General features: G+C 52.3%; 9 protein-coding genes across 9 annotated transcripts; 6 read left to right on the top strand and 3 right to left on the bottom strand.

Annotated features, from left to right (window-relative positions):
* Nucleotides 1-75: 75 nt before the first annotated feature.
* On the top strand, nucleotides 76-2,247 carry VTN00DRAFT_9680 (uncharacterized protein; the record flags this gene model as incomplete). The annotated part of the gene is made up of 7 exons (XM_069436662.1): nucleotides 76-111; nucleotides 167-233; nucleotides 365-552; nucleotides 710-1,167; nucleotides 1,193-1,374; nucleotides 1,429-2,084; nucleotides 2,140-2,247. The coding sequence occupies 7 exons, from the start codon at nucleotides 76-78 to the stop codon at nucleotides 2,245-2,247; spliced, it is 1,695 nt and encodes a 564-aa protein (XP_069284279.1).
* A 492-nt stretch (nucleotides 2,248-2,739) lies between these two features.
* On the bottom strand, nucleotides 2,740-3,275 carry VTN00DRAFT_9679 (uncharacterized protein; the record flags this gene model as incomplete). Its single annotated transcript, XM_069436660.1, has 4 exons — nucleotides 2,740-2,777; nucleotides 2,861-2,927; nucleotides 3,102-3,133; nucleotides 3,263-3,275. 4 exons carry the CDS (start codon nucleotides 3,273-3,275, stop codon nucleotides 2,740-2,742), a joined length of 150 nt encoding a protein of 49 aa, XP_069284278.1.
* A 567-nt stretch (nucleotides 3,276-3,842) lies between these two features.
* VTN00DRAFT_9678 (uncharacterized protein) lies at nucleotides 3,843-5,395 on the top strand (the record flags this gene model as incomplete). Its single annotated transcript, XM_069436659.1, has 4 exons — nucleotides 3,843-4,398; nucleotides 4,463-4,545; nucleotides 4,602-5,080; nucleotides 5,143-5,395. The coding sequence occupies 4 exons, from the start codon at nucleotides 3,843-3,845 to the stop codon at nucleotides 5,393-5,395; spliced, it is 1,371 nt and encodes a 456-aa protein (XP_069284277.1).
* A 784-nt stretch (nucleotides 5,396-6,179) lies between these two features.
* On the top strand, nucleotides 6,180-7,015 carry VTN00DRAFT_9677 (uncharacterized protein; the record flags this gene model as incomplete). The annotated part of the gene is made up of 2 exons (XM_069436658.1): nucleotides 6,180-6,220; nucleotides 6,322-7,015. 2 exons carry the CDS (start codon nucleotides 6,180-6,182, stop codon nucleotides 7,013-7,015), a joined length of 735 nt encoding a protein of 244 aa, XP_069284276.1.
* Nucleotides 7,016-7,918: 903 nt separating this feature from the next.
* On the top strand, nucleotides 7,919-8,431 carry VTN00DRAFT_9676 (uncharacterized protein; the record flags this gene model as incomplete). Its single annotated transcript, XM_069436657.1, has 2 exons — nucleotides 7,919-7,939; nucleotides 8,162-8,431. 2 exons carry the CDS (start codon nucleotides 7,919-7,921, stop codon nucleotides 8,429-8,431), a joined length of 291 nt encoding a protein of 96 aa, XP_069284275.1.
* A 707-nt stretch (nucleotides 8,432-9,138) lies between these two features.
* VTN00DRAFT_9675 (uncharacterized protein) lies at nucleotides 9,139-11,529 on the bottom strand (the record flags this gene model as incomplete). Its single annotated transcript, XM_069436656.1, has 7 exons — nucleotides 9,139-9,395; nucleotides 9,449-9,874; nucleotides 10,159-10,313; nucleotides 10,366-10,737; nucleotides 10,792-11,014; nucleotides 11,077-11,190; nucleotides 11,253-11,529. 7 exons carry the CDS (start codon nucleotides 11,527-11,529, stop codon nucleotides 9,139-9,141), a joined length of 1,824 nt encoding a protein of 607 aa, XP_069284274.1.
* A 2,007-nt stretch (nucleotides 11,530-13,536) lies between these two features.
* Nucleotides 13,537-14,706, bottom strand: VTN00DRAFT_9674 (uncharacterized protein; the record flags this gene model as incomplete). The annotated part of the gene is made up of 2 exons (XM_069436655.1): nucleotides 13,537-14,427; nucleotides 14,566-14,706. 2 exons carry the CDS (start codon nucleotides 14,704-14,706, stop codon nucleotides 13,537-13,539), a joined length of 1,032 nt encoding a protein of 343 aa, XP_069284273.1.
* A 945-nt stretch (nucleotides 14,707-15,651) lies between these two features.
* On the top strand, nucleotides 15,652-16,032 carry VTN00DRAFT_9673 (uncharacterized protein; the record flags this gene model as incomplete). The annotated part of the gene is made up of 2 exons (XM_069436654.1): nucleotides 15,652-15,877; nucleotides 15,956-16,032. The coding sequence occupies 2 exons, from the start codon at nucleotides 15,652-15,654 to the stop codon at nucleotides 16,030-16,032; spliced, it is 303 nt and encodes a 100-aa protein (XP_069284272.1).
* Nucleotides 16,033-16,399: 367 nt separating this feature from the next.
* On the top strand, nucleotides 16,400-17,000 carry VTN00DRAFT_9672 (uncharacterized protein; the record flags this gene model as incomplete). Its single annotated transcript, XM_069436653.1, has 3 exons — nucleotides 16,400-16,534; nucleotides 16,589-16,873; nucleotides 16,971-17,000. The coding sequence occupies 3 exons, from the start codon at nucleotides 16,400-16,402 to the stop codon at nucleotides 16,998-17,000; spliced, it is 450 nt and encodes a 149-aa protein (XP_069284271.1).
* Nucleotides 17,001-17,232: the final 232 nt, after the last annotated feature.

The following is a 17,232-nucleotide window of genomic DNA, read 5'->3' as shown; positions in this document are numbered from 1 at the left end:
TCAAGGCGGGATTGCGGAGGGGATGGGGTCAAGATGGGGGAAGCGTGGAGAGGCGAGGACTGAGAGGGTTGCACCATGAGGCCCATCCTTTGGCGACGCTCTGATTGGCTCGTACCTCGCGCGGCTCCTCTTCCCGTCCGGGGGTTGCTTACATAATACCCGACAGGCTCTGGGGAAGTATTCCGACGAGTGCACAAATGGGCAGAAATGGGCAGGTCTCGGTGTTTTTCGCGGTGCGTCGCATGCATTCACGTCTCTATTGACTTTGACATAAGGATATGTGACTCCTGTATATATTCCTCTTCCATATGCCTATTGAATGGCTATTCCTTTGTCTCCTTTGAGTTCTGCTCACTCCGGACAGCATTCACCGGCGCCATGTATGATGCTCAAGTCACGTGCAACCACGGCACGGTGACCGCCCGGCGGCCTGCGAAAAACAAATCGCCAAATCGAGCTCCTAGCTGTCGCGGTGAAGCTGCCCCAATTCCACGCGCCGGATCCCCCTCCCTCATTCCCGTCAGATTTCTCCTCGTCTCCTACGATGCGATCGTGACTGGGTGCTCATTGGACTTCTTTTCCGATCGTAAACACAGCTCCCCCAGCCCGTGTTTCCTTTTCAGCGACAGCATCCGCGGTGCTGGCCCTGCTCCTCTCGACCCTCTGCCCCTCACATTCTTTCTGTCTACCTAGCTAGTAATTCTGCCAGTCAACCATGGCCTTGTTTGGAGGACAGAACCAGCAGTCCTCGTCAGGAGGCGGACTGTTTGGGTCCAGCTCCACCAACAACAAACCTAGCCTCTTCGGAGGTTTTGGCTCGAGCACGACGGGCAACCAGCAACAACAGAGCGGAGGCGGGCTGTTCGGTTCTACGCAAAACCAGCAAAGCGGAGGAGGAGGAGGACTGTTTGGTTCGACGACGACAACGTCACAGCCTCAGCAGACGGGAGGTCTGTTTGGGTCGACCACTACGCAGACACAGAACCAGCCTCAGTCGGGGGGTCTGTTTGGCTCTACGACTCAGCAGAAGCCTCAGGGGGGCTTGTTCGGAGGGTTCGGACAGCAACAGCAGAACCAGCAACAAAACCAGCAGCAGGGCGGTGGATTGTTCGGTGGTTTTGGCAACAAGACGACGCAGCAGCAGCCCCAGCAGCAGACTGGTGGTGGGTTGTTCGGTCGTTTTGGCTACCAGTACACAGCAGCAGCAGCAGCAGCAGCAGCAACAGCCACAGCAACAGTCTTCTCTGTTCGGGGGAGGTTCTCTACTCGGTGGTCAGCAGCAACAGGCTCAGCAGCAGCCTCAGCTCGGACAGAGCACGGCTCAGCAGCAGATGGGGTCCTCTTTGTGGTCACCCGGTCGTGCGATTACCGGAGGTTCGTTCGATAAGTGTTTATTGCATCTAAGTGGTAGCTAACGACATTGAATAGTTCACCGGACTGTGCCGATGCAGATGATGATTGTCAAGGACAAATGGGAACCGATCAACCGAACGTCTCCATTCCGGACGTACCTGTACAATAATGTCGGCGAGGACCAGGCGCCATTCTACCAACCCGGACCTGACGATGACGAGCAGAAGTGGGAGGATGCCTTGCGGCAGAGACCCGGCCCGGGATACGTACCCGTTCTGGTGAAGGGATTCTGGGAACTTGGCAAGCGGGCGCAGAGGCAGAAGGACTTCCTCACGATGATGCAGACTCGCATCCATGAGATCAACAATTGCCTCACGGATCTACTTTCTCGACATGACCTGAAGATCTCCGTTAAGATCGCTGACTGTCGCCGGAAGCATATTGTGTTGAGCCAGCGCTGTCTGTCATTGGCTGCGAAGACGCAGGTGTTGAAGAATCGGGGATACGCCATGGACGATGCGGAGGAGGAGCTTAAGAAGAAGCTCACGAAGCTGGAGCGTTCCGTCTTTGACCCGTCGCTTAATGGACGTGCGGAGGAAATCTGGGCGAGGATGCTGGCGATCCGCGAAAACTCGAAGCGTCTGCAGATGGAGATCGAGAAGGCTGGACCAGCGGCTGCTGCGGAGGCAGACGAGGGATTGGATGAATCAGTCGTGAAGACTGCGAAGAAGGTAGGATTTTTTCTGACTCATCTCGTATGTTGGACTAAGACTGACTTGCGGCCAGATCTTGGAAGATTATGCTGCTCAGATCCAGCATTTGCACAAGGAGCTGGAGGCCGTCAAGAAAGACTTCGCGGAAGTTCAAAAACCCGGAGGACCTCACGGCGACTAAGTCCCTGGTTACCATGTCGTGACATCTTGCTACATTTCTATTCTCTGTTGGCGCGGTTGCGCCATGATTCTTCATAGTTTCAAGCTGAATTTGGCCTCGTCCTACCTCTTTTCATGCATTGTCTTGGAGAACTGCCGGGCGTTTACGGGGCTGGTATCCTAGAGAGTGTCGGATTCACAGTGCAGCATAAAAAGCAACGCCGTGTGATATTTTCTTTTATTTATTTATTTCCCCCTTCCTTCCATTCTTCCTTTTATATCCAAGGAAAATGTACAATAGTAATAGATGTATGCGATGACTCCCGATATAGTCCAAGAAGAAGAGAGAGAGAGAGAGAGAGCCAGAGCAAGAGATGCCAGTCATGAGCACCTTTTACCTTTTTCTATTTCATCATTTCGCACCATGTGCGTAACCAATCCGTCGTTGTAGATGCGATCGTCTTTTGATCGATCGCGGAAGAACGCTAAAGTCCCAGATCGAGTGTCACTGCATTTACAGGAACTTCTTGACGAATTCGATGGCGAAGGGGGCTGCACGGTCGTCATCCATTAGCCTTCTATTTCCACCACTGACGGCTCTCTTCGAGCAGCAAGCAGAGCGCAAGGGTACTCACAGAGGTAGAGTAGGATGCCACCGACGACGGCGGACTGGATGGTCTGGCGAGCCTCGATCTCACCGGCCTGGAAATATTAAAGAGCACCCGCGTTAGAAATATGACATAGATGGTATATGCGCCTTTGTTATGCCACGGCAGTCGTTTTTTTTTACAGAGGGGGAACGAATTTGACGATAATAACGACTGGGAATGGCGCCAATTGTAGATGTTGCTGAAGAGGGAGGTGTGTGGTATTTACCCTGATCTCCTCCTTGGAGAGAACTTCCTGACCTGTTGGTTAACCGGTTTAATTGTCAGTTAAGTGACTGGAAAGTACGGCATAGATATGGGCGATGAATAGGTAGTCAAGGGCAGGGAGGGGTGGTTAGAAGAAGGTACAGAAATAAAGTGGTGACGAACCTGGCATAAACATCTTGTCTGATTTTTTTTGTATGTGTGTTTCTGGATCAAAAAAATCCCGTAGTACCTTCACAGAAAACTGGCAATAATAGCCGCCGTGTTGAGACTCTGCAAGTGAATAGATTATATTGAATGCGTATGAAATCTGCAAGCTCTCTCTCAGAGAGCCGGTGCGCACGGGCCAAGATGGAGGTTCGCCCCGACTGGGCCCGAATTTCTTCATTTGAGCCGCAAGTCGTAACGTCGGGTCGGTCCCCTTTCACCAGCCACCGCGCCTGAAAGTTGGGTGCTCTATCCATCATCTCCCCTTCTTTTTTCCCACGAATCTCTTCTCTGGGGAATTCCAGTTGATCTTAAGTTCTTTTTACCCTTGTTGGTTTTGATCAAAGATTCCTTTCATCTACGCCTCCTGATCCGTCCGGTCTCACGTGAGCGAGTCGCGCCTCAAAATCGCGGAGTCCGCGATTAGCTGACACTTCTCCGAGGAACAGCTCTTCCGTCGCCGCCTCGTTCGATTCTCTGTTCATCTCCCATCTCTTCTTATATACAAGCACATACAGAGCGACACCATTCTACGACGATGTCCGCTTCCCCGGAAGAACAGCCCGGCTCACCAGCTGCCGCTGAGGAGAACCGTGAAGAGAAGACCTACGGGTCAGAAGAGGCCGCGGACGGCGGTGAAGAAGCACCAGCTAAAGATGCTACTGAAGAAGCTGCCGCCGCCGCCGCCGCCGACGGCGCTGATGATGATGATGATGTGGACAAGGACGTTGCCGACCTTTCGGACGACGAGTCCATCCTGTCCGAGGTCGACGAGGCGCAGTTCGAGGACTTCGACCCGGAGAACGTCGCCATCGAGGACCGTCCCGCGATCGCCATCGATGAGGAGAATCTGAAGCTCATAGGCCGGCACAAGCGCAAGAGGCCCGAGGACGGCGAGGAAGGGGAGCGGCCCAAGAAGAAGAAGGAAAGGCGCAGGGAGAAGAAGAGTCGGAGGAGGGACGAGGATGAGGTCAGTGCAGGCGAGGAGGTCGACGGGAAGAGGTCCCGCAAGGCTAGGAAGGATGGGGAGCGTAGGGAGAGGAAGAAGAAGGAGGCGACGCCTGAGGATGAGGAGTTGCTGGATCCTGCTACGAGTGAGTTTTTCCTTCCCGGGTTCAGTGTGTTTACGTATGGTATAGGTGCTGACGGGATGAATAGGACGCCGCAGGGCTCTCGACCGTGCGATGGACGAAGCGCTCAAGAAGCCGACCAAGAGACGAGTCCGCAAGGCTGATGGAATCGTATGTTCAGCGGCTGGCATCTAAAACCAATGGGAACGTGCTAACCAGCTGTGCAGGATCTGGAACAGATGGCTGATGCCGAGATTGAAGACGTCCGCAAGCGCATGACCAACGCCGCTCAGATGGATGCCATCTGCCGCCGTGAGGGCAAACCTGCCATGCACAAGCTCAAGATGCTGCCGGAGGTTGTTTCTCTCCTCAACCGCAACCAGTATGTCCAGAGCCTTGTCGATCCGGAAATCAACCTTCTCGAAGCTGTCAAGTTCTTCCTGGAGCCTCTCGACGATGGCTCTCTGCCGGCATACAACATTCAGCGTGACCTGATGAATGCTCTGGGAAAGCTTCCCATTAACAAGGAAGCCCTCATTGCCAGCGGCATCGGCAAGGTCATAGTGTTCTACACCAAGAGCAAGAGGCCAGAACCGGGTATCAAGCGTCAGGCGGAGCGTCTCCTTGCGGAGTGGACCCGCCCTATCCTCCAGCGGAGCGATGACTACTCGAAGAGGGTCTACGAGGAGGTTGACTTTGATCCGACGTACGTCTTCCCCATGTCTATATATATATATTTTTTGACCTCGACACTGACGGTGATTGCAGGAAACTCACCAACCGTGCTCCGGTGCTCAACGCGCAGGCCACGGCCGCCGAAGCGCGCGCCCGGGAGCTTCTTCCTCCCCGTCTGGCCAACCGTGCTCGTCCCGAGACGGGCCACGTGTCGTACACGGTGGTTCCGCGCTCGACTGTGGTGCAGGAGAGCAAGTTCGCCCGTCCTCTGGGAGCCAGCGGAGAGGATCGCTTCAGGAAGATGAAGGCGAGACAGATGGGGGCGTCGAAGGCCTCGCGGAGGTGAATGGGCAGCGGCGATATCAGACGGAGTGGAACTGGGTGGAACCGTCGCAGCGGAAAAGTGTATTATGTGGTTCAGCCCTACCCAGTGTTGCAGGGATGTATGTGCCCGACATTCGACCCGGACCGGTTTTTGCTAGCGGTTCTGTTTGGTTTTGTCTTTCGTGGTCATGTTTATGGCGTCCCAGCGGATCATTTTCTAGCTTCTTTTTCTCTGCTTGTTTATCATTTTCTACCGTGCATATGTCCCCGGCCGGAGTTCCAGGGGTTAGGGCAGTTTAATTAGCGAAATGACACGAGAGGCGATTTGCGTGCGATCCCCGCATTAGTCAGCTGAGGAGTGAGGAGAAACACCGCTTGCTCGGGATGAGGGGAAGACATCAGACATCGTACGATCGGACGCGCCCGGGCTGAGTCAGCGGCGGCACCCGAGCTTTCTCCTTCGGGCCGTCCGCCTTCCGCGCGCGTCCAAATCCCGAGAAAAGGCCTGCTGGTCAACGTCACCGCCCGGCTTTTGCTCTCGCTGTGCGGCCCGCTATATAACGCTGAGCTCACCGTGCCGTCACCACTCCTCCTCTCCTCTCCAGCCACGTCCAGCCCCCGATCGTCATCGATCGTCTCTACTACACATATTTCTTATCAGCCCCGAGTCCGCTGCTGAAGTAAGTTCTAACCGTCCGTCCGGTGCCGTCAAATTTCACGCCAAGCCCTCACGATACATCTCCATTGACCACGAGAAGCTCATTAGAATCCAGTTGATACACAGATAAACAGCGTCAGTCGACACCATGAAGCTCTTGACCAAGGAAGAGGAGGCTGCGCACTACAAGTAAGTTCTCGACAAGCGTTTCCGTGGCCTGCGTTTCACAAAGATTTCAGACCCCGATTACCAGAATGGAGTTGCTGACGCTGTGTCTCTTTTCCTTCCAGTGAGGTGCTGAAGGGAGGCACCGTCGGTGGTATCACCGGTCTCGTCGGTGGTCTCGCCGCCGTCATGGCCGCCTCTCGACGGTACCCCGCCTTCAACTCCCTCACCCTCCCTCTGAAAGCTTTCCTCGTCACCTCGTCCGGTACCTTCTTCGGTATCGTTGCCGCCGACCATGCCTCGCGCAGCTTCGAGGCCCAGCGCAACGCCGATACACAGTACCTTGAGAACCGTGAGCAGCGGTTACGTCGCGAGGAGTTGGCGCAGATGAGCTTCAAGGACCGCGCGGTGGCCTGGGCCAAGGAGGAGAAGTACAAGATCATCGGTGCCACCTGGCTGGCCAGCATGGTCGGCTCCTTCGTCCTCGTCGGCCGCAACCCCTACCTGAGCGGCCAGCAGAAGATCGTCCAGGCCCGTGTGTACGCCCAGGGTCTGACGCTCGCCGTGCTCTGCGCCTCCGCGGCCTTTGAGATCCACGACCAGCGCAAGGGCCAGGGTATCCTGGACGCCGCCAAGAAGGGCCAGCAGGCCAACAACCAGGTCGAGCAGCCCGTCCACATCAGCCACGAGCGCTCCGAAGACCTCTGGAAGGACATGGTTGCCGCCGAGGAGCAGCGTCTGAGGGAGAAGGAGCAGTCTCTCCACCAGAAGGAGGAGAAGAACAAGCGTGCGCAGCAGGAGAAGAAGGAGCAGCACTAAGCGGGTGCCGATTCGACACGATTTGCGGTTGGGAGTTGTCCGGCTTCTGTCAGTCGTGACACTCTATTCCCGATATGACTACGATGTATAGCATCTTTAGTACGAGGCATTTATCTCAATCGGATCGGTTCACCCTGTCCTGCTATGCGGCCAATGGACCTTCAATTCGATCCTTGCGCCTCGTCGATCTTTTTTCCGAACCGCATGATATGACGTTGTTGGGGGGGGGGGGATCGACCAATGAAAAAGGAATAAGTTTACATTCCCTTTACAACCTACCACCCTACTTTTCCTCCTGTCTTTTATATGATGCATGAACGGCGTTGTCCTTGTTGCGTTTCCGTTCCACCTACCTACCTCTTTCATCAGCAGCTTGTATCTGCTCTCTCCTCTCTCACCTCATCTTTCTGATATTCTATTCTATTCTATTCTATCTACCGGAATGTGTGCGTGTATAGTAGTAGCTGTATCTATCTCAAAGGACAGAAAGATAGAAAGGACAAAAGACTGGGCGGTTTTCTAGAATAGACTTATTTTTACTATCATTTTTATGAGCGGTTTTTTTGTTTTTTTTTTTCCTTCTCAGCTTCATCATGAGTCTTGGATCAACCCATCGATCGGTCGAGTGACAGATAAGTAAATAGATGGAAAAAATTGTCTGTTTATCTATAACCGGATCCGTCCGACTGGACGGATACCTTAGGTACATACCTAAGCCAAGTTTTATGTACGATGTCATACATATGAGCTTGGCCTTGCGTGTTCCTTTTTTTCGGCCCCTAGTTCTTGATATATGAGCACTTCCGGTGCGATACCCATGTGATACAGTGGATGATTCGGTTCTAGACTTTCTATCTAGTCCACTCCACTGTACTCCACTCCTGCCCCAAAAGTCAAGCCATCATGGGTCTGGCTTCTCTCATGGTAGGTCTTATTGACTGATTGATATATGAGCTATCGAAATAGAATAGAATGGAATGGAATGAAGTGGAATAGAACATGGAAAATGGAAAGCGTTGGAAGTAGTTTAGTACCCTACTACTTAGGGACCTAACTACTTACATACTTAGATTCCCACCCATGGTGCGAAAGTACCTAGCTAGGTACCTAGGTTTCGGGCAGCTATACATGTCTTGTCGAAAACAGCTGAAGTCATCACGAGGGTCATCTTCCTCATCATCGACATCGACATCGACACCGACATCGACATCGATTGATCCGCGCTGCTTGGAGGAGGAGGAGGAGGAGGAGGAGGAGGAGGAGGAGGAGCAGATTCATGATAATAATAATAAGAAGAAGAAGAATGACTTCAAAGAAGGAAGATTGGTACCTCAAAAAAGCACCGTGTCGAAACTTTCCAACGTTCTCATCATCGAGACTGGCGGTATAGGTATAGGTATGAATGATGTGCGTTAAATACGTATGACTTCCCTCTCTGTCCTCCTCCTCTTCCTTTCCCACCGTTGCTTTTGCAGCAGCAGAACGACATACCCTCGAGTTCAAGTCTCCTCTTCCACTTCCATTCATCCCACCGACTCCGACTCCAATGATGCTCGTAATATTATCCTCATGCTTGTGCAACACACGTCTGCACCTCTTGTGAACAAGAGAGACATGATTCTCTAAGATTGAGTGTCTTTTTTTTTCTGATTTCCTTCTTCGAGTAGTCCAAATGGAATGTTACTATGGTGGATCTGGGCTGCCGCTGATTTATGCCCGTGAAGAGGATCCCCTCAAATGAGGGAACAGGATAGCTCATAAAGATGCTCATCAGCAGCATCATCTTCGTTTACAGTTCATGATATCATCAATGAAAGTCTGTTTCCCCTCTGGATCTGGTATGTAGCTCATCCAGTGGAAATTACCAGGGTAGTTCCACGATAACCACGACAGGCAGTGGCCAATTACCAGTCACTTTCATAACATGGAGCTAGCTAGACCGTCTGATAATCTCAAAGGGGTTTTGAACCAAGTTCCATCACTACCAGCAAGTTGCAGAGTCACATCTCACATTCAACATTCACGTTATTTACACATTCATCGTCAGAGCAGAGCACAATAATGATATGGTATAATACGATGAAACAAAACACACAAGTTGCGCCACCTTGATCCTTTGTCTCTTACAACTTCTCGGGATCCTCCTTCGAGTTGTACGCCTGCGGCCCCCGGCCCACGAACTGGGACTTCTCGAGGTTGTTGAGCTTGTCTTCCTCCTTGTCAAGGCTGTAGTGCACGATGTAGAAGAGGATACCACCGACAAAGGAGAGCACAGCCACGAACCCGTAGTTCCAGATCAAGAGAGGATCGGCAGACAGGGAGACGAGGGCCTGCGAGATGGCGGCTGAGATAGCGTTCATGAAGAGGTAGATGGATTGGACTGTAATCAGTTAGCTGGCTACCCGTGAAGGGATGGATGGGATAAGCACGAACCCAAACTCTTCATGTTCGTCGGAGCCTTGGTGTAGGCGTACTCGTATCCCGTGATCGAGGTGAAGATCTCCGAGAAGGCAATCAGCACGTAGGGAACTGCCTGCACCCAAACGTTGATCGGGGCCGGCTCTTTGCATTCGCTCGCGTACTCTCCGCAGGGGCCCTTCTTGTATATGTAGTACTGCAGCACGGCGGCGGCGATCATCGACGCGGCGGCCAGCATGTAGCCGACGAAGATCTTCTTCAGCGGGGTAAAGTTGAATCCGAGCCTGCGGATTGCCGGGTAGAAGAAACGGTCCATGATGGGGATGAAGATGATCAGCGCCAGCGGGTCAAGGTTGTTGATGATATCGTTCGGAACGCCGTTGAGCTGCATCGTGGCGGCCTGGGAGGTCAGGTTTCCAGTCATTTGTCCGTAGGCAAGCCCTGTCCAGTCCACGTATCAGAATATCATCCTTTCACCTTCATACAGTAGGCGATCATATCTTTCAGCACCCCTGTCTTGGCAGATTGCTGTTCTAAAACCACATGATCTTGAAGCCGCTGGGGGGTACCTGGGCACTGTGATAGGTCACAGTCCCTAGACAAAGCCAGTCCAGATCAAAATATAGCAAAAGCAGCAAGCTAAGTGGCGTGGACAGGGGGGAGGGGGTGCTGAAAAATATGGTCGCCTACTGTAGATCTTGAGAGCCGCGAGGCACATCACATACAGTACACTGGATACCAGAGGAAGACGGCGCAAGCTTTGATGGCTCTGCGCACTTCATCCACCCACGCATCATCGAAGGTCATCCAGCCCGGCTTGTTTTGGACCCTGCTTGGCTTCACACCTTCCCAAAAGTCATCTGCCCTCACGTTTTGGATACTATTTGTGGGGGTCAGCAATACACGCGGGAAGTCGGTCTCGAATAACTCACAATCGAACCGGATTCCAGGACCATCGGCCTCTAAGGGCAAACCTCCACAGCTTCAGGGATGTGGTGAGAACGGAACCGGTCGGGGGCGTCACGTCGTATTTTTTGCGGCACAGGAACAGAACGATCGGACAGAAGGAGAACATAATGGTAGGGAGAAGGAACGAGAGCCAGTAACCGACGTATTTCTCCGCGTAGACCATGGCGATAGAGCCGATAAGGGCCCCGACGTTGATCATGAAATAGAAATACAGGAAGATGCGGGTGATCGTCTGTGACGGGTCAACGATAACGCGCTCCCCGGTCTTTGGGATGGTTTTGATAAACAGTTTGGTCTCCTTGTATTGCTCAGCAATCAAGGGAGCGATATTCGATCTATCAGTAGAGTCAGTTTCAGCCGAAAAACAGAGTGGTGGAGTGGGTGCGCACTTGAAACCTCCCACACCGATGCCAAAGACGACCAGGCCAATTGAGAAGCAAGCAATGGCGCCATTGGGATGGACAATCACAGGGGGTATGGCGGAGATGATCAGAATGATATGGCCAACCATGGCAAAGGCGATCGAGTATTGAATCGTCTTGAGACGACCCAGGAATTCATCTGCGATCCAGGCGCCGAGGATGGGCATGACATAACACCAGAACGTGTTGACTGCAGACGCGGATTCCATCAGGTACAAGTCCGAGCCATTCACCCGGTACCAGATCACTTACAAAGGGACAATCCTGTGGAGGCTCGCTGCCCTTTGTCCAGAGCGCCGGACTGACCGTCGTAGCCTGCACCGGTTGTAGATCCGGGAGGAAGTGGTTGCTGAATGAAATTGGTGACTTTGTAGATGCCATTGTCAGCTTCCCAGATTGACAACTGCGGTGACAAGACCTCAACATACAAACGGCAATAGTTCCATAGTAAGAGAAACGCTCGCAAAGCTCCACAAAGGCAATAGTATAGGCCGTCCATGGCACTTTGTCGGACACACGCCGGAGCGTGCGTTCTTCCTCCTCGGTGGGATACTCGCGGCCATCGTGGTACACGTGCACCTCTGGTGTTTTCGCGTCGTCGACCATCACCTCTTTCTCTGCTCCCCCGGTGGAGAGGGCTTGCTCGGGGGCATGGACCTTGGCCACCTCCTCCACAGCATCAGCAGTCCCTACAATGGCGCTCATAGTGGCAATTGACGAGCCCGGGGCGTCTACCCTCGAGCGCAAACAGGAAACGGGATGGGCCTCGACGGGCAGAGAAGCGAAAGCTGCGATAGATATAGCAGTGTGGGGTGCGGAGCCGTGACCGCGCACAGGCTTAACCCGAAGCATGTAACGTCGTCTTATCTTTGACGGGCAGGAGCGACCCGCACTAGGACGGTGCTGATAGGGGCAACGACCAGGTGCACGGATCGTGCAGGTTTAGCAGCTGGGAGGCCGCTTGAAACCACACAGAGTCTGCAGGGAAAATGTGCGGCTTACGGCATCTGTACCTAGGTAGCCATCCTCCAGCCTGTTCCCGCCGCCAAACAGAGGTTGCATAGAGAAGCCCGGGATCTTCTAGCGCGCATCTAGAACGTCCAACCCGGCAGATTATTGGCAGCAACGGCTTACGGATGTATCCATCCTGCGGAGAGTTGATTGTATAAGCCCGAGGCCCTGGTTCGAGTCGTGATATGCGGTCCTCCCTTGATCGTGAGCCCGCATCGTACTACTACAGGGGAAGAAAAGCAGGGATCAAGATCTGATCGGATGATTATCTGCATTGACAGGACACGGTTGAGCCGAGGCAAGAGCACATTACACTGGACTTGTCCCGCTCGATTGTGGTCAGATCGGTTCTGGATCTCAGGCGGCTGCACCTTCTCCTCCTGGGACCTGTACAGCGGGCCTGGTCGCTGCTGCCAATAGAAAGAAGTCCAGGGAAATTGACTGCGAAAACGTCCCTGCCGCGCGCGGAGCGATTTCTTGTTCGGAGGACTGGTAACCAATGGGCAGGACGGCCGGGCCAGGTGACGGCCGGTGAGGCTCGCGATCAGCATCCGAACTGGGCAAAAAGCGGAGGGGGCCGGCGGTGCTCCGAACCCCAGGGTCACGCCTGCCGACGTCGGTCGGAGAGCGATGTGGGCTTCATAGCTGATGGTACCACCGCGACCGCTGATAACGTCAAGGCGACGTCCCCTCGTGCCGCCAACCACGGCGCGTCTACCTTCTAAAGCTGGCTGGCCGTCGATGTAACGGTAGTCAGCTCCGGGGACTTTTTTCTTTTTTCTTTAAAACCCAGACATCTGGCTCCTGGGCCTGGAGAGTGGCTGGTGGACTGAGACAGCATATTAAGATCAGGATGCAATGCTGGACGTTGTGTGAGTAGGGTAACAAGGTTAGTAAATGAGCGGGAGATAAGGACGGGAGCGGCCTGAACCTTCAAGCCCGGACAAACCTGCGTACTCTTAACTTAGTCGCGTGCTCAGCAAGCGCACGGTGCAATGATTTTATTATGCAGCTTCGGGGAATGACAGCACGGATCCACTCAGGCGAACCCCGATTCCTGATGACATTTTTTTTATCGCCATTCGTACGGTCACAGGTGAATTTTAGGGCGCGCCACAGCGCACCATCCCCATCCTCAAGTCCACGGCTATCACCGAGCACGGAGTATTCCGTATCAGGAATAATCCCGACCGCCCCGTCACCACACGTCCCATGGATTCGCCATATTCGCCTCTTTTGTGTGAGTCTTTCAGAAAAGTGCCTCCTTTCCGCATGTAGGGTACATGCATACGTCTGTGCCACAGGCAGGAACGACAGGGAACAGGTGAGATGCAGATGGAGCCGCAACCACCAACCATCTCGATGATGTTGTTGGGATAAAGGATGCGCCTCTCTTTGTCATCAACTTGGCTTTTCTTAGCTTCTCTTGGCTGCCTTAGCTCCTTGGTATACACGGTGAGTCAGTTGGGTCTAGCAATGACATTTAGGATTATCCAACGCTAACCCGATGATAAGATACAGCAGAAATGGACATTAGAATACAGAAACTCTAGCTGACCGCCTCTAGCGTTTGAAACTTAACTGCAGGACCTTGATATCTATCTATATTCCCATCCGTTGTCTCTGACATCCCCACTGATCAGAGAACCAATCCAGCAAAGCTTCTATAGCGGAAGTCTACTCCCAGCAAGCTCTGCTTGCTTAAGCGTTCCATTGCTCGTGGAGCTTGGCATCTAGGTTGATATATCCTTCGATGACCTCAAGCCCCCGCTTCCTCTCTTCGTCAATTCTCTCCCAGCTCCATTCCTGAGCATCCCAGGAGCCATTGTTCTTTTGCTTCTGGTCCCCAAGAACCGCAGGTTCCGGTATCTTGTCTTCAGTCAACGTCAGCACCTCACGGACAAGGAAACCATCGACGCTCTCTCCCGCCGTGGTCCCCTCAGCACCTAATGGCGTTCCAACCCCAGAAGTATCATTGGAAGCAGTCACTGACTGTTCAGGAGCCCCCTCGGGCCTAGGCGGCAGGAACCCGCTGGCCCGGAGCACCCTCTCAGGCGGGACGGTCAACCGGCCCTTCTTCACCACGTACTTGCTGATCGCAGTCGCGAACAGCGTCTTCCCTTCCCCCTTGCGCTTTTCTGGCCGCAGGAAGAAGCTCAGGATGTACAGCCACTTCTGGTCCCACGCGGCGACCTTGGACTGGATCTCGAACAGCTCGTACGGTTTAATTTCCCGCTTGAAGCTGCAGTAGACGGATCCCAGGGCGATATACATCGGCAGCTTCTTCTTCTTCGGCTTGCTATCGTTGCTAGCGAGCTCCTTGTCGAGTTCTTTGCTGACGATGCTCATTCCGGGGGAGTAAATGCGTGAGACAAGTGCCGTGCGGGATATGTCCAGGTCAGAGAAGTACGTGCTGTTGGACTTGTGGATGTTGTAGTCCGTCTCCAGGAGAGGAGTGCGGGAAGTGATGCTGCTCGGGACGAAGAGAGGGTGCGGTTGGCCTCCCTTCGAATCCTTGGCTTTCACTTTTGGAGCCAACGGGGCTCCAGGGCGTAGGCGCATGTTGCCGATAAGATGGTAAATGAGACGGATCTGGAGGGATGTCAGTCCAAACTTCCGTAAACCAGATCTCAGGAGTACAGGGATAGAGATCGGTGAGGGACAGAACAGAGAATGTCCGTGAAACTATGAGTTTAACCAGGAGGATTGAAAGAAAAGCACACAACCTACATGCCACGAAAAAGGCAAATTCTTAATATTAAGCAGAGCCAGCACCAAAGCCAACGTCTTCCAAGAAGCCAGAGGGAGCGCCAACTGGAGGAGGTCCCGGATGCTCTCGACCCCGAACGAGGGAATGGGAACGAGAGCCATTTTTGGCGAACTGATCTTTCTTCCCACTTCACTTGCGTCCCCTCTTTCTTCTTCACAGGAAGAACCGTCTCGCTTGGCGAAAACCTAGTAGAAATCGGTCTGCCTTATCAAGAAATCAGCCACGGAAAAAAAAAGAAAAAAAGCCAATATCTCGGATATCTCGGAGACCATCCGCATTGGTCTGACAGGACTCACTATGTTTTAAACCAATTACCCTTGTAAGTCCTAAGTAAAGCCCGGATGCCGTTTCTGCGCAGGAGACAGGTTAAGGTAGTACTATCTGTACCGAGGTACTAAACCTTGTAACGGCCGTTCTTTCAACAGATCCTGGAGATTGGAAGCAACACCATCACAACAACACGACGGAAAATAAAAACAAAGAATTGTATAAATGTATTGAACAGTTGGCTGTAAAAATGTTAGCACCCGCGATATGCGAGTACTATATATATCCCGAGCCCGGACAATTGGGGCTGAAGCCGTGCTGAGTGAGACCAGATTGTCGATATTCACACGTGACTGCCAGTCCTGCGTTGGCTGTATTATATAATCAAGATATCATCCGTAAACGGCCGAGCATAGCCACTTGCGCCGCATATCAACACTAGGTAGATCAGGTCTGACAGCAGACAAGTCCTATATCAAGTTGTCTTACTGTGATATTTCTATTTGTTCATCCCTGTTGCCTTGGTAAGCATTGAGAACCATGTATTTTCAGCAATTCTCTTGTGTCGCTATGGATAGCTGCAGCACACAACTTGCCAGAGGATTCTACCATGGGAGTAGTGCGGGGGAAAGGTCTGATCGATTTTGTTTTTGTGGTTGTCATAGATAGGTCAGAGTTTGAAAGTAGTTCAGTTACCTTGAAACATAGTAGCTCTATCACTATTCCTGCCTCATATCTCCTTTCAGTTGTACCCAAGAAAATGGTGAATGTGTTTGAAAATGGATTCATCTATTGACCCCATTACCTCAACGGTCGCTGCACGAGGTGGAAAGAATAACATTTCTCCAGAATCTAATTCCTGCTTCCCATTGACAAGCTTGCAAGAAAATGCAGCTCCCACGACAGCTTCTACGCTGATAGCAACGCCGAGGGTCCACCAGACCTCCCAGACCTACCAGAGCCGTAACGTCCATATCTACAATGACGATGGGATCTACCTCGGCGGTAAGCCCATATTTTATGAGTGTGGAGCCAACAACTCCGTTTTCAAGTTGTCATTTTTTGATCTCTTGAAATATGTAGGCTTCTTCCAAAACCCCAACCCGCATGTGAGCAATGCAAACTTCTACGACATGTACCGGGAAATTCTTACGGTTTAACCCGCATAATGCTCCATGGGGCGATTTTTTACGTGAACGAAAACGGCTCGACCGGTTTAAGGCTACCGAGAACTGGATCGGATCTGACAGCAGGGTCCTATGTTGTATTAGATCCTCGTATGCCCTATTAGCACAGAGGGAGATTCCCTCAACCGCCCAAATTAGTCGATCTCGTTGGAGTATGCGGTCTTTAAGCTGAACACCCACTTACAGGGAAAATACTTCCGCGACAGCGTAAGAAACAGAGACAACGTTTGCGCAATCACCGGGATTGGAGGTTTCGCTTTTGACCAGTTCGCCATCCTAGATGCGGTCCATTATATTTCCCATCGCACAACGAGATATCTGGGAACAAAATAATTACGGCATGATTTGGATTACGGATAATAAGCCGGCTTCAAGAATCGGCGAGAGCAGGCTTTACTCTGCTCAGAATGGACTTTTTCTCAAAAGTGATGTCCATTGTCTGTTTGGGACGTTTAGGATTGCGGTTAACCCTGAGGTGCGTATACCCTATTTGCATTGCCACCTCAGCTCAGAAGCTAATTGCATATAGGATGGCTACGAGGTAGTCTCCTTCTGCGAAGGCGTCTTGCAAATTGGCGGAAAGACACTTAGTCGCAGTGCGACACAGGCGCAGTCTATCAACGGTCGTGTCAGCGACCAGGTGCTGCGGTGGCATTTCCGCCAGGCGATCCTTACAAAAATGAAAGGTGCTAGCCAGAAGTCGTGGGAGCACGATTACGGAAGAGAGGATGATATCGGTCAGATTATGGAGGACCCGGACGAGGCTGAGAGGATGGAGGTTGAGCTGCTTACTCGGCTTGGGTCTTGTCTTGAGGTTAGTATTCAGGTCGAACTAAGACGAATTATATGCTTATCCTGGGAAAAAAGAAGTTTGCTTGTTAGAACCCTGGAGCCTACTAACTTCTAAGCAGTACGACAGGGCTGCAGATTTCGAGGACTGACTTCCTTTCTACCCAATCAAGCGTCCCATTATATAACCAACGACCATCTAATGAAGGAGACTCACCGCTGTGCACATCAGATCGATGAGTGCAATTGGTTCATCCATTAGGCATTTGAAACTGGAGGGGAGTAATACATACTACAGCACCTGGGATCTGATTTCATCCTGCGCCATCCGGACTATTCAATACAAGGGCAAGGAAGATTATTGGGGCTGGTTTATTTATCCAC

This window comes from Thermoascus crustaceus (assembly GCF_041956765.1).
Source record: "Thermoascus crustaceus strain CBS 181.67 unplaced genomic scaffold VTN00scaffold_8, whole genome shotgun sequence".
Taxonomy (NCBI): domain Eukaryota; kingdom Fungi; phylum Ascomycota; class Eurotiomycetes; order Eurotiales; family Thermoascaceae; genus Thermoascus; species Thermoascus crustaceus.
This window is presented reverse-complemented; position numbering and strand designations above follow the sequence as displayed.